Source organism: Notolabrus celidotus, chromosome 20 (assembly GCF_009762535.1).
Source record: "Notolabrus celidotus isolate fNotCel1 chromosome 20, fNotCel1.pri, whole genome shotgun sequence".
NCBI classification, from domain to species: Eukaryota; Metazoa; Chordata; class Actinopteri; order Labriformes; family Labridae; genus Notolabrus; species Notolabrus celidotus.
The window spans coordinates 18,754,221-18,768,453 of NC_048291.1; the positions used below are offsets into that span (position 1 = coordinate 18,754,221).

Below are 14,233 nucleotides of genomic sequence, written 5' to 3' on the forward strand. Positions count from 1 at the left end.
ACTTTTCATATGCAGATAAACAAACGTCAGACTGATCAATCATACAGTAACGGGGTGAGGATAAAACGTTTGCAGATAGGCTACCCATTGTAACAAAGGATCAAACATAGTCCTCATTAAATAACTGCCTAAATGCGGGATGATATCGACTAGTCTTGGTCTCGGTGCGTTCTGGTCTCGGTGCGCTCTGGTCTCGGGCATGGCTAAAGGGATCGCTTCACAACCACATACCCTGGAATCTACACTATGATTGGCTCCTAATTACGGAGCCCCTAAAGTGACATGTGCAGAATTTTTTTTTGGAAAGTATCTCGTGCGCACGAGATACTTTCTCGTGAGCACGAGATACTTTCTCGTGAGCACCAGATACTTTATCGTGAGCAACAGATACTTTCTCGTGCGCACGAGATACTTTCTCGTGCGCACGTGAAAGTATCTCGTGCGCATGAGAAAGTATCTGGTGCTCACGAGAAAGTATCTGGTGCTCACGAGAAAATATCTGGTGCTCACGAGAAAGTATCTCGTGCTCACGAGAAAGTATCTGGTGCTCACGAGAAAGTATCTCGTGCTCACGAGAAAGTATCTCGTGCGCACGAGATACTTTCACGTGCGCACGAGAAAGTATCTCGTGCGCACGAGAAAGTATCTGTTGCTCACGATAAAGTATCTGGTGCTCACGAGAAAGTATCTGGTGCTCACGAGAAAATATCTGGTGCTCACGAGAAAGTATCTCGTGCTCACGAGAAAGTATCTGGTGCTCACGAGAAAGTATCTCGTGCTCACGAGAAAGTATCTCGTGCGCACGAGATACTTTCCAAAAAAAAAATTCTGCACATGTCACTTTAGGGGCTCCGTAAGTAGGAGTAAAAAGTACTCTGCAAAACAAATACTCTCAGAAGTAAATTTTTTTGAAAAAACTACTCAAGTGCATGTAACGGAGTAAATGTAACTCGTTACTACCCACCTTTGATCATGTCTCAAGATCTGTACTCATTGTTTTCTCAAAATTCACTCATTTGGAAATATTTTTTGCTCTAATGATACATTTCTCGAAACATCTTAAATGTGCTGACCCCCCGTCCAAAAGTTAAATTGGGCTGGTCATTTTTTGGTACCTTGGATATATGTATCATAATAACATTTTGCCATCATGTATGCATTACAGTCACCAGAATGACATTTTCCTTTGAAGTTGTGTAAAGCCAATGACAAAGGGCTGAAAGTGTGTCCTTCGTCCTCAGATATTCAAACTGTTTTTCTACCATATGTTAGTCGTCAGAATGTACCACCATCATTCTTACGCTGATATGGCATCACATGTACGACTGGTCTGTGGCTCACAGGATGCTGATTTAATGTCACTGGGATGCACAGAAGCACTCAAAGTATTACTTTTACCTTGGGGGGCTGGTACGTGCATGGCGTTTGATGAATGGTGGGTCCTCTTTGAGTGGTGTCACTTAGTTTTTTGTTGACATAAACCTCCATACAAGCAAATTTTTGGTTTTCACCTGAACAACCTTATGTTTCATGTCTGCTAGCTCCTTTTTGGTTGGTGATTCATAAAATTAATTTGAGTATTAAAATGAGCTCATGCAAACTTCATCCCTCTTCTGGTGTCTTCATTACGATGGCTGGGAAGTGCAATTAGAATTTACAAAGGATGAAACACTTGAAGACAGATTTAGATTTTTCGAAAACATTTTTACATTTTATGAAACAAAATTACATTAGCAAAACACTTTCACCAAGGCCAAAAGTGGTGAGACAATTTGTGATGGAAATAATTTACAGGAATGTTCATTTATACGCATGGTCCTTGTAAATGAAAAAAACAAACAGACATGAAGCAGTGTTTGGCATTCACTGGTTTGCTGACTCAAATAGGGACATCTGATTTTTCCCATGGCAAGATGGTTTCTAATCAGTAAAACTTGAGCTTGATATTTCTAAATCAGTTTGCACAACCTTCTCCCTAACACAAGTTTGGGCAGATGTGCAGTCAAAACGGAAAGGTTTGACAATATAAAACCATACCCCACTTTAGCACACATAAACTTTAACGTTGGTAACATGAGGTCAGAACGGTATAAAGGCAATACATGTCTAATCGAAGGTTCCTTTGTGTTTGTGCCAAGCACTGGATGTTGTCTTTCAATCTGAATTTGAGAGAACACAGCTGCCTAAACTTTTTAGCTTTTAAGCTGATGTTACTAGTGTGAGCTTAGTTAGCATAGTTGCACAGTGGTAGCATTGCTGTATTTAGTTTTTTCTTCAGGTTTGGGAAAATCGGGATACAGACATAAAGTCCAATGATTACAGTGAACATTATAAACAATGGATCCAACAGATACTATGACAAAGAGCATTTTTCCATCAGCAGTTTTGGCAAAATTCTACCCCAAAGGTCCAGTATATAGTATAGTAGTAGTATATATTAGACTGCGCTCTGACTGGAAAAACACCCAGTGCTATTAAAAGCTCCTTTCCTTATAACTAAAACACTTTTATACCCTGACATACAAACTGTATACCTGCATCTAAGAACACACTCTTGCACAAAGCCACCAGCACCCCACCCGTAGAATCATTGTGTGAATGCTATCACAAAACAAACAGTACACACTGACAGCTTTTCTTATTGCAATATCTTTTTAATGCTCTTATCTGACATGTTATTACAAAACAGGGTTTGTTGCAACAAGATCAAAGGAAACGTGTCTCTCCCCCCAGAGTTTCAGATCTGAAGGAGATGGGTGCTTTGTATTCACATGTCAGTCAACTGTGGAATGATTGTTTTTTGATTTAAATCAAGTAACTGCAGGCTTTACAAGAAAAGTAAAGCTGTTGGGTTGACTACTGAAGCAGAGTCGCACATTTCGTGACCTAAAGAGAGCTTGTCACTGTCTAAAGGGTGAATTTATTTTGTTGTTCCCATTCATGCATGTCTTGTACAGAAACAGCGCTCACACGGTGAATACTGATTCAGACGCCAACTGACTACATGATTTTGCACCATTAAAAGCTTGCACTTGTATCTTAAATTGCAGGTTTTTCTAGTTTGACAGTACCTCATGTTTTTCTTTTTGTCAGTTAAATATTTTGAAGGGATTTTTGACTGCCTCATCAGAAGTCTATGACTCAAAAGAAGTGAGAACAAATATGAAACAAAGAAACGGTATGCAGCAAAGCTTGAGTGAGAATCAAATTTACAAATTGCACTTTTGTGGTTTATATTCCCTGGCCCTCTTTGCCATTAAAATGTCACAGTTTTTAGGATTTGTCATGTGTCGAAACCAATTACAAAATGCTAGATAAATCACAACTTTATCTTTCTTTATTTTTGAAATTATATTTTTGGGACATTTTTACCTTATTGGATAGGACAGCTGAAGAGAGACAGGAAATGTGGGGAGTAGAAAGTAGGGGAAGACATGCAGCACATGGTCAAGGCCGGGAGTCTAGCCAGCGACCACTGTTATGAGGGCTATAGCCTCTGCATATGGGGCGCGTGCCTAAACCTAAATGTGCCTAAATGGCGCCCCAAGACTTTATCTTTCAAACAATAGATAATAAAGCTCAATGGGTTGTTCAGGTTCTTTGAAGTGAGATTGTATGAAGTACTTGTCGATACATGTTGAACTTGGCCCCTTTGTGGAGAAACCATCTGGAAACGAAAGCTAGGCTATCAGCCGCTACAGACAAGGTTGGCTCTATCACGTAATCTATTTAATTTTAACAAACTGCAAACAATACACTTTTCTCTGTGAAAATATACACTCTCTATACTCTATACTTTGCCGTCATTAAGCCTATTTATTAGGGTCTGCAAGCTTAATAATTAGCTAAAAAATAGCTAAATAACGTGGAAAGGTTGACCCCATCTGTAGCTGTTGATAGCTTAGCTTCCTTGATGTTTCATCAACTCGTTTCTCAATAATGGGGCCAAGCTGACCAGCTTCTCCTGTGGGTTCTTCACTTAATATTGACAAGTACTTCATAGATCCCCACTTCACAAATACCAAACTATCCCTTTAAGGCAATGACTAAACTCTCTAAATGCAATGAGGGCTGTGATTTAGCATCTTCTCAGGAGATTGTTTCAGTTAAACTTTGATGTTTGGTTCAGTCTCAGTGCTATCAGAATGCAGGTTTCCAGGAGCAGACTACTGTGACAAAGCCGTTACACATCCACTGCCCAGAAAGCTGCTAAACCTCAGACAGTAGATTCCAATAGAGCTAATAAGTCGTGGATAGCAGCACATTTAGCACCTAAATAGACATTATTTTTAAACACCAACAGGCTTTACACAAGAGAAAATTTGTATCTAGTTGTTAGAATCACAACGTAAAATTCCTATTTATACCTGGTATTAAATGCATCCTGAGTGATTCAATCACAAATGGACAGCCTTAAAAAATAAGTAAATGCACCCTAGACACATCGCCATGCACTTTCTGATCATTCAGGGCCACAGTTTGAGGTGGACTGGCATTTGTCCAAATTCATTTGGCAATATGTGTAACCCTGTGTTCTGTGCCACACTGAAGGATCCTTACTAAATACCTGTCAGCTGAGTTCCCTAAAAGTATTTTATGTTTTAATTCATTATGCATGTATAAATTGGTACAATAAAAACATTTCGTGTATTAAAGTTGCAAAAGCAGAAAAGGAAAAAAACCCACCCCCTCTTCAATTTAGCTATGGGCATTGCATTTTATTTTCTGTACATAAGGATCACTTACAAGGACTTAACAACAGGATATCAGTTAATGTTTTATTGGCTAAGAAAGCTGATTGAGGCTACGTTTTTATTTGAATATAGCATGGGGGAAGTGACGTTTAGTCGAGAAGTGGTCACTTGAGACACATATGGAAACACATTTTAATGGCAGGTATAAACAGCTGTATTGTTCATTTGTGATTGGATCACCCAGGACACATTTCAATACCAAATGAAAACAGGCTCCAAATTAATGCTGTTTGTCACCTTGCATCTTCTGAATGAGTAAAGCCTAAATTAATAATGTGTGCTACAAGTTAGCTACAACTCCGTAAGTCAGTGTTTTGGCTCCAACTAGTTTGCTGTCTGGGAGTTGTCATACAAATCACTTGATGCTGCCATTAGGGATTATTTTTTTAAAATAATAAAGCTTACCTTAAGCCAGCTTTGTTGACTCTTTTAATTGGCTGTTTGAGCATGAATGTGTCTGTAGCTGTGACAAAACAGGAAGTGTTTCTCAACCATGTTTTCAACTTATAACGCTGCACTTAAAAATGACAGAATTTTCGTTTCATCACCAAAGAACACACAGCATGCCTGAAACCAAACACTTTACCCATTCAATGCTGATTCAGCAGACATGTTTGACTCAAAGATTGAGCCATGTGGGTATTTTTTGCACACACCCGTTGTTTTTCAGGAGTGATTCAGCACCTTAATACAAACTGTTCATAATAATAAACACAAGATGTTTCCGAATGTCTTCATTTAGTGGTGATGCTTGTGTAAAAATTAAAGGTCATTACAAAAAAGTTATTTACAATACTGTACAAACAAGTGTCAGCAACCAGTCAGGGGATATACATGTGACTGTGTGTGTGTGCTTTTAAAAATGCTGTAATATGCGTGTGCTCTGTCAAATCAGTCTTTATTCTTATGTGCATGTCTGTGTGTGTGTGTGTGTGTGTGTGTGTGTATGTGTGTGTGTGTTTGTGTGTGTGTGTGTGTTGTCCAGCAGAGGGAAACATTTCACAGCACAGTGATGGCATCATAGTCAAGAAACCAACGCCACAGTGACACACAGAGTGAAAAAAAAGATGAAGAGGAAGAAGATAATTAAAGAATTGTGGATTTGAAGGAGTGTGCAAATCAAAGTTAGCAAAACTGTCACGCCCCTCTGAGCGCTTATGGCAACCACACTGTATGTAAATAACAATAAATAAATCTAACAATATAATCGGAAAAATAAATCACAATAATTACATGACTCTGGCAGTTGTTAGCAAATCTTCTGTAGAGAAATTCCATGTTCAGGAGTGGAAAAAAATAAAAGCCTGTTGGCATAAGAATTTTGCATGACAGCTTCTCATCTCGCAAGAATACAAAACACAAATATTGGTTCCTGAATGCGATGCACTTGATTTGGCTCACTGTTAAGCCACCTGCAGTCAGAAGCTTGGCTTTGTCTTATCAGATGTGTTTGTATTTAACATCATTTTTTTTTTTTTTTTTTGGCGAAGCAGCAACCATCCAATAAAAACATGGCTAGGAAAGCCAAGTGAAGATGTCAGTACTTTGATCCTCTTTGCTTTTGTCTGGTGCCTCTGCTGAGAGATCTGAGATAAATTCTTTGATCCGAGTAAAACCCACATGGAGCTGAAAAGGGGGCTACTACTCAGACTGCAGTGTGTGTACTGTGGTGAAGTGTTTGAGGTTGTGGGTATGACTCGAGTCACTTTCAGGGATGGAAACAAAACACACGACCTGTTAATTTGGAGTTGGGAAAGTTAGGGACAAATGGTCAGTTGTCAAATGAAGGTTTGGGGTTCAAGACTAAGTTTTAGTAATCAGAAGTGGGTCAAAATCAAGCGGCAACCACAGGTTTTAAAATATGAATCCCAAGAAGAAAAACTGCCATTCATTGAGCATTCGCTTGAGGATGGCTGCAGAAAACACTGCAAACCACATACACACCCATTCAAGGAGACGATCTTTGCAGCAATAATAAACATGTTTACAGCCTGGTTCAAAAAACAGTTTAGGTCTGAGTTGCTAATTTCTCTATTGGCATGCACTGTAGGGGGCGGGGGATTTTTCATAAAACTCGAAGATATTAAACATACGAGTTTGGCCCAAATAAGGACATGGCTGACTAGATTGACAGACAAGCACCCTGTAGCTGTTAGCGAAAAGGCTAAAGGCCCGCCTCTTTACCTCACACCAGCTTGGACGAAGTTTGGTTGTGTTCAGTATTTCCAATATGACAACCGCTGATGACTGGCTTCAAAACAGAGCTCAGGAACAGATGGGTGACGTCACGGATACTACATCCAGTTTTTATACAGTCTATGGTCAAAATACCAAAAAGGAAAGTATCAGGGTAATAAATGCAAGACTTTTGTATATCCCAAAAGTGACTTCTGTGTGTGTATCTGTGCATATGGCTTGCTCAATAGAGGTTTTTACAGGTAATCTCAGCAGCACAGCGATCCTTTCGGCAACGTGTCAAACTCTTGATATCAAAGCTGTGTCCTATGAGTCACACAAGAAGTTCAACGCCATTTTTCAGCACCTGCTCACTTAAAATGATGAAAACGTAATTGCACTGTTGTAAAAAAAAAAAAAGTCAGACATTCTCAGTGGCCACAGTTCCCTTGACTGAGTCCATAATTGAAAAAGCAAAAATAAAAGTCTTTAATTGTAATAAATAAACAAACAAACAAACAACAAAAATCAGAGAGATGTACCTGACTCTGTTTTGAGTGTTCAGCTCTTTACTGTTTTCAGCAAAGAGATAGTCCTTGAAGAATTTGTCTATCGGTTCCCCGGGGGTTAATAGGGCAACAGGGTGGGGTTTCTGTGTTTATTATGGGAGGTCTAGACCTGTGTGGAATAGGAGCGGTGCAGCGTTGCGTACCGCCCTGCTGGATGGGCAGCACAGTGTGGCGAGTGCTGCTCCGACTGGTCTAGACTTCGCTGGAAATGGAGCGAGACGGAATGATGACATCGGGGGTGGTGGGGAACCGATAGGGCTGATGGTCATGTGATCTCGGTGAACGGAGATCCCCGCGGAGTCTGCAGGGGAAAGAGAGGAGTGAGAAAAAGAGAGAGGATGGGGCAGAGAGAGGGCGAGGGAGAGAGAAAAGTGAAGAAAAGAATAATCAAGAGCAATGTACGGGATGAGGAGGGTGGTGAAGAGGAGGAAGGAAAACGGATGCAAAGAGCAAAAACAGAAATAAGGCAACACATGATAGTGAGGAGTGGTGTGGACAGGCAAAAAATATATTTAAAGTTGGTTAGAATGGTTGGACATAGGCGTTGTAAGGTGGGGAGGTGGCAGAGAGTGCAGGATGCTGGAGGAGAGTGAGGGACAAGGGAGCAGATTGAGAGGAGAGGTGGGAGACAGAGGAAAAGAGGCAGTCAGGTGAGGGTTAGTGACAGTGACAGACCACAGAGGACACCGACAACTAGTACTTGGACATAGACTCCTGCTACACCACTGCTGCACCCCTGAGAGAATATTTTTAGAGGATGTTTTATTTTAAATTTCTCATAACGCTGGCTGAACTCTATGCTCTCCTCCCACCAGGTGCCTTCAATTATACCTGAACCAGAACAAGGCACGTCGTTGATTCGTCAATCGTTAATTATCGGAGTTACCTTTTGTATTTACTGTTTCCGTGGACGATCACTTAAATAACATCTACGCTGAGCTGGGGAGCATAGTGATGCGTTGGGGATCACATACCTCTTTTTGACCAACGCAAACTGGGTTGTATTTCCGGCGTGTGCTCACGCTGGTTTGGAGCTAGTTGAACTCCGTGGAAGAGGCACATCATGACGTCAGATTTACGTGACCGCTTTTCCCAGCAGCCTTTGCTGCTAACTTTCCCTCACGACAACTATGGCAGACAACAGCAGCTTTTCTCCTCAGACCACTGCTTTGCGCCTTGGAATCCATTAGTCTTTTTTATTTTTTCTGCAGGACAATGGCGGAAACACATTTGGGCAACCCCGCCCCCACCCCTTGCGTAAGCGGTTCTAGACCAGCAAAGAGTTGGAGCCGCTCTGAAACCAGTTTTCCTGGCCGGGAGCTGGTTCACTCACAGTCAAAACACAAAAAAACGGTTCTCAATTTAGCGCCGGCTCCGAACAGTCCCTGAAACTGCCTCCGTCGAAAAGGGGTAAAAGACAACTTGAGCAAAAGTCTAGTCTTTGTAGATCTGAAACATCTGTTGATTTTTATGGATATAACGTGTTCGGATTGAATCTTTTTACTTGATTTTGAAAGTTGCAGCAGGAGGGGGGTGCGGACCATTGGCCTTACAACAGCTTTTAACCAAGTGGCAACCTTACAACTGCAGTTCCTCAAGTGTCTGCTTTTTGGTCTCACTAGTTAATTTCTCTGTCGGCACACACTGTAGGGGGTGAATTTTCTTTAATAGTTTTGAAGACACTGCTATCCATTTTACCACTATCATCGCTCTCTCTTCATCTCCCTCTACCCCCTTTTCCAACGCAAACTCTGTCAAGGCAGATGACTATCAAACACAGGTCTGGTTCTGTTCGAAGTTTCTGCCTGTTAAAAGGCAGTTTTTCCTTGCTGCTGTAACTAGATAAACACTGCAAAGTGCTCTCCTCATGGTGGATTAAGATGAGATAAAACAGAGTCCTGCCTGTAAAATGGGACTGGATCTTATCCTGTCCTGATGTTGGGTCTTTGTTAATAATTTAACATAGAGTATGGTCTAGACCTGCTATGTTTGTAAAGCGTCTTGAGATAATGTTTGTTGGGATTTACCGCTATATAAATAAAGATTGATTGATTGATATTAAATGTACAGGTTTCGCATAATACGGGGCATGGCTGACTTCACTGACAGGCATGTACATTTTAGCTGTTAGTGAAGAGGCTAAAAGTCCACCTCTTTGCCTTTAGCCAGGTCATCCGAAAGTGAGGTTTAGTCAGCACCTTCAGTACGGCAACTGCCGACGCAGAGCATCAAAAATGCACTTCAGAAACCAATGGGAGACATCACAGAGACTATGTTCGTGTATCATACGGTCTATGGTTTTGATGTTAATGTTAACTTCCGTTAATTTAGAACAGAAATAACAGATAAGCTGTCTTTAATCATCCATAGACACTGAATTGGTATAACTCCTGAACAGCAAATACAAAAAGGTATCAATTTAATCTGATATGTTTGAAGAAGTTTTTCTTTCCTTTTTTTTTTTTGGTATTCTAATTTGCTGATTTAGAGTTTTGAAACACAATTACCTGTTATAATAAATACTGCTCTAAAAACAATTCAAGAGGGTGCAAGAGGGTGTCTTGGAGCATGCATGTTGAGGTTTTTCTTCTCTTAGGGAAGAACAAGGATTCAGGTAGGAGACAAGGGATGAGTATCTCAGCCCTTCTTTAGTGAGCGCAGGCGTTCCTCGCACCCATCCCCGCCCCTTACCTGAGGGCCACTTAACTTTTCGAGTGGACTCTCCACGCAGGGCATCGTCACCATTGGCATGCCCAGAACGGACTCAGGCCTCTGGGGTCGCAGTGGAAGAGGGCTGGGCTGCAGCTGTTTAAAGTTGTTAATCACACAAGTCACCTGGAGATTAAGAAAAAGGGTAAAAAAAAAAAAAAAAATAGCAGTAACTGTCAGTTCTTTAAAATGTTAATTTTATTTTTAACATTCTCAAATAGAATAACACCATCACAAACTACTATAGAGCCAAATTAATATTTTTATCTATTTGCAGTAATGTTCGCTTCAAATTTTCAACATTTGGGACTAAGTATGAATTCCACAGGCAAGGGACATGTCAGTGCCTACAATATTTGACATTACATAGACGATAATTAATAGCGATCAGGTTGTTACTGTTGATTGGAACAATGACGCATATTTGACGGATCTTTCACCCAAAATTTTGATTCAAAGACAATTTTATCTGTTCTTTAGACAGTTCGAAAAGAAAGAAGTTCCTATACTTTCACAGTTGGTAGCACTTCAGTGGCAAAGATCTATTCTTATCAGCCTAGTCGAGGGTCAAATTAACATTAAACATGGCATTTTCATTTCCGGTGAAGTAAAAATGTTGGCCCTCTTTTTAGCTGGAAATTACAATAAACTGACATTTTCACTAACAGAAATGTTTAATTTTTAGCATTTCTTTATTGGTATTCTGAACTAATGTGCAAGTTGACCACACCTCAATACGTCTAAGTCTTTTGATTTTTCCTTCTACGCTACCAAAGTCCATATCCTGTACAGTTTTGTGTGTGCTTAAAGTCTTTGGACTTCTTAGATTTGGCTAACGTCTCTTTCATACAACTCTTCTTGTTTTTTCAACCTCCGATGCGGTTTCTGTGATGTCCACCTCCTCTCTTATTCGTTTCTGGTGACCAGGCAGCCGTTAACAACAGAGTTCCGTGTTCTCCCAATAACATAAAAGCACTACTAAAAAAATTCTTTATGTTGAACTGATATACTGCTGATACTACTATATACATTCTGATTTAGAGTGCTAACAACATGATTTTCCCCACAGTAAATAGGCAGAGGAAATGTTAGTGTGATTTAACATTTGGGATGAGGTCTTCTTTTCCAATTTTGCAAATCCTTGATATCAAGACATAACACAACATTGCCAATACTGAGGTGCTGACCTATTAAAATCAAGTGTTAAATACAGTGTGGTATAACTGTATTTTTACTCAGTGTGGTGTTAGTGACACTAAAAATACCTATTCCCATCCCATACGGGCCAAGATGCTAAAAGATTCAAGTTTGGAGTCATGAAGGTACTGTGCTGTACTTTTTTATTTTGGTGAGAGCATTTCTACCCAAACTTGGACAAGTACAACTTTTCATCTTGATTATCACACTGCACTATAACACAAGCACCATCTAATTCAGTCATACGATACAAATGGACAACTTGTCAACTAGCTTTCAGCCATCTTAACGGATTATCAGCTGGTACAGATGCTGACTAAGTTTTAAGCCTTACTTTATTTGGACTGAGTTTTCAGTCTCTTTTTGTTTACTATTTGTAAAACTGACTACCCACTGTGAGAAAACCACTATTCGAAAACCATGGATGGAAGCTCTGATTCCTCTCTTTTCTGGGCGCTCTCACCAAAAACACTGCAATGGACCCTCCGGTGAAAAACCCTGCAAGGACGTCAGCCCAGTGGTTGCGGTACTCGGCCACTCTGATTACGCCAACCAGCATAGCCAGGCAGAGCAGGGTGAGGCTGATAGTGGGCTTAGTCAGCCGTGTGCCTTTGGTTTTGAACACCAGTGTCACGTACATCTGCAGAGAGGCACAAAGGAGGGCACACACAGTAGGATACAACAAACAGAAACCAACACAAGACACTTAAGGATCATTACTGTCTGACTCGATTCTTTAGAAAATGAGCAAAAAGGTGAAGTCACCTTTACAACAAGGTACAACTTGTAAAGGCTGATTTATACTTCTGCGTCTCCCCTACACATATGCGTTGATGTGTCCATGTCGCGCAGCAATTCCCTGCCGAAACGCTTGGGGGCAGTGTGGTCTCTCTGATAGCCGGTCGCCTGCTTCTGGCCCCGCTACGATCTCTGTTTACTTTTCCACAGCGATTCAGAGGGTGTTAAGTTAATCTACAGCTGATACATATTGCTTTTTATCATACAGACATGATTACAGGGAAGAATAGATAGGAGGAGATGAAATACACGGCTGATGTGCTGCCGATGAGCGGGGATCCCGGAAGTGCAGTAAATGCAGGAAATACAAGCTGCCAGGCGGACTAATCACAGGTCTTGCGGTCTGTGTTGATTCTACGCGTATTTAAATTTTGGAGGAGCTGCACGTCAGCTACGTGCGTAGGCCTCTGCCTAGGTACGGAAGCTACGCGGACTCACGGCGTAGGCTATGCCGTTGATTCGACACAGAAGTATAAATCAGCCTTAAGGGTTGTTCATTTGTGGAATGAGCATCACAGCCAAACGTGTAGGTAGTATCCCAAAAAAGGTGGGCAAATGATATCTCCAGAATCTGGGACCGACAGTATCTCCATCCTCCGGGATGACAACGCTCCTCCCCACAGAGCCAGGGTCATCACAGACTACCTCAAGAATTTGGGAGTGGAGAAGATTAAATGGACTGCCTTGAGTCCAGACCTCAACCCCATTGAACACTTGTGGGATCAGCTTGGGCGTGCTAGAGTGAACAACATAACTACACTGGTTGACCTTCAACAACTCCAGGTTGAGGACTGGGATGCCATCTCACAGCGAAAAATGACCAGACTGGTGACCAGCATGAGGAGGAGGTGCCAGGCTGTTGTGGCTGCGTATGGATCTTCTACACGTTACTGAGGTTCCTGAAAGTGTATCATGAATAAAGTGTAAAAATGGCCAATATGTTTTTTTTTTCCTTATTACTGTGGGAGAGTGCAATCATCCATTCCACTAAGCAACTCAAAACAATAGTGAATACCAAAAGGAGGGGATGGTGGCAAATTTTTTTGGGCACTATCCACAGGTTTAGCGTTGTTGCTCATTCCACAGAAGCACAATCCTTACAATTTATACCTCGTTGTAAAGGTGACTAATCAGTCTGTCCAATGATATATAAAACAACCCTAATTGTTATTATTAAAGGGGAGAAAAAATTGACAGAAATAATGTTTCCAAACATTTTTTGAGTAGTTTAGCTGCTTATCATACACTCTTTCACCTCTGATCAGTGAGGGCCAGTGTTGTAGTACTCGAGTCCAGGACTCGGACTCAAGTCCGAGTCGAGTCACGTTTTGCAGGACTCGTGACTTGGACTTGGACTCAAGCACTGATGACTCGTGACTTGACTTGGACTCAAGCGCTGATGACTCGGACTTGGGGTCGGACTCGAGCATTGACTGCAAAAGGACCCGGATGATAGAGAGGAGGACTCGGGCTTATATATTGATACCGACTGTTTTAATGTTCATGTTAGATTTTGTATGTTTCATAAAATGTATTCCGTTCAGAGCGAGGGCTGGCATGAGTGTTCGCCTGCATGCGCGTGCGCGTGACGTCTGCCAGGATTAAAAGACGCCACCAGCCGTTCATTTCTCTTTCAAAGATTTCACAGTAAATGCAGCGAGAGCAGAGCGACATGTTGGAGATTAAAGAGACCCATCAAGGAAAGAGACCAGCTCAAACTTTAACAGACATCTGTACAGGATGAACCTAAAAGTGAGAGAGATGCTAAAGTTTCTTGAGACCGTTCATCACTTTACTGTGTTAGTATAATGGTAATATTAGCGACTAAAATAACTAAACCAAAGTTATTAAGTTGTTTGATTTATTGTTAGTTTATTGGACCCCGGCAGTGATCCCAGTGCAGCAGAATCTCTGAGCGCGTCCCCTCATCAACTGAAGCGCAGCTGAAGCGCATTTACGCACGTCACACAACGCTGTGACTTCATTCATAAATTAATCTCCAGACACACCGGCCGGATTTCATTAGAATCT

General features: G+C 41.2%; 1 protein-coding gene across 4 annotated transcripts in view; it reads right to left on the reverse strand.

Moving 5' to 3' along the window:
• Window positions 1-5,223: 5,223 nt before the first annotated feature.
• Window positions 5,224-14,233, reverse strand: part of plppr2a (phospholipid phosphatase related 2a) — an 86,257-nt gene continuing 77,247 nt past the window's right edge. The window contains exons 5-7 of one of the 4 annotated variants that reach the window (XM_034712309.1): window positions 11,868-12,044; window positions 10,206-10,333; window positions 5,224-7,799 (exon numbers count right to left, since the gene is read on the reverse strand). In XM_034712309.1, coding sequence (XP_034568200.1) covers window positions 7,691-7,799; window positions 10,206-10,333; window positions 11,868-12,044 — 414 coding nt within the window. In that variant the 3' untranslated portion in view covers window positions 5,224-7,690. Of the gene's footprint in view, window positions 8,078-10,189; window positions 10,334-11,867; window positions 12,045-14,233 lie in introns of all 4 variants that reach the window. The other 3 variants (XM_034712312.1, XM_034712310.1, XM_034712311.1) reach the window with 3 other exon arrangements.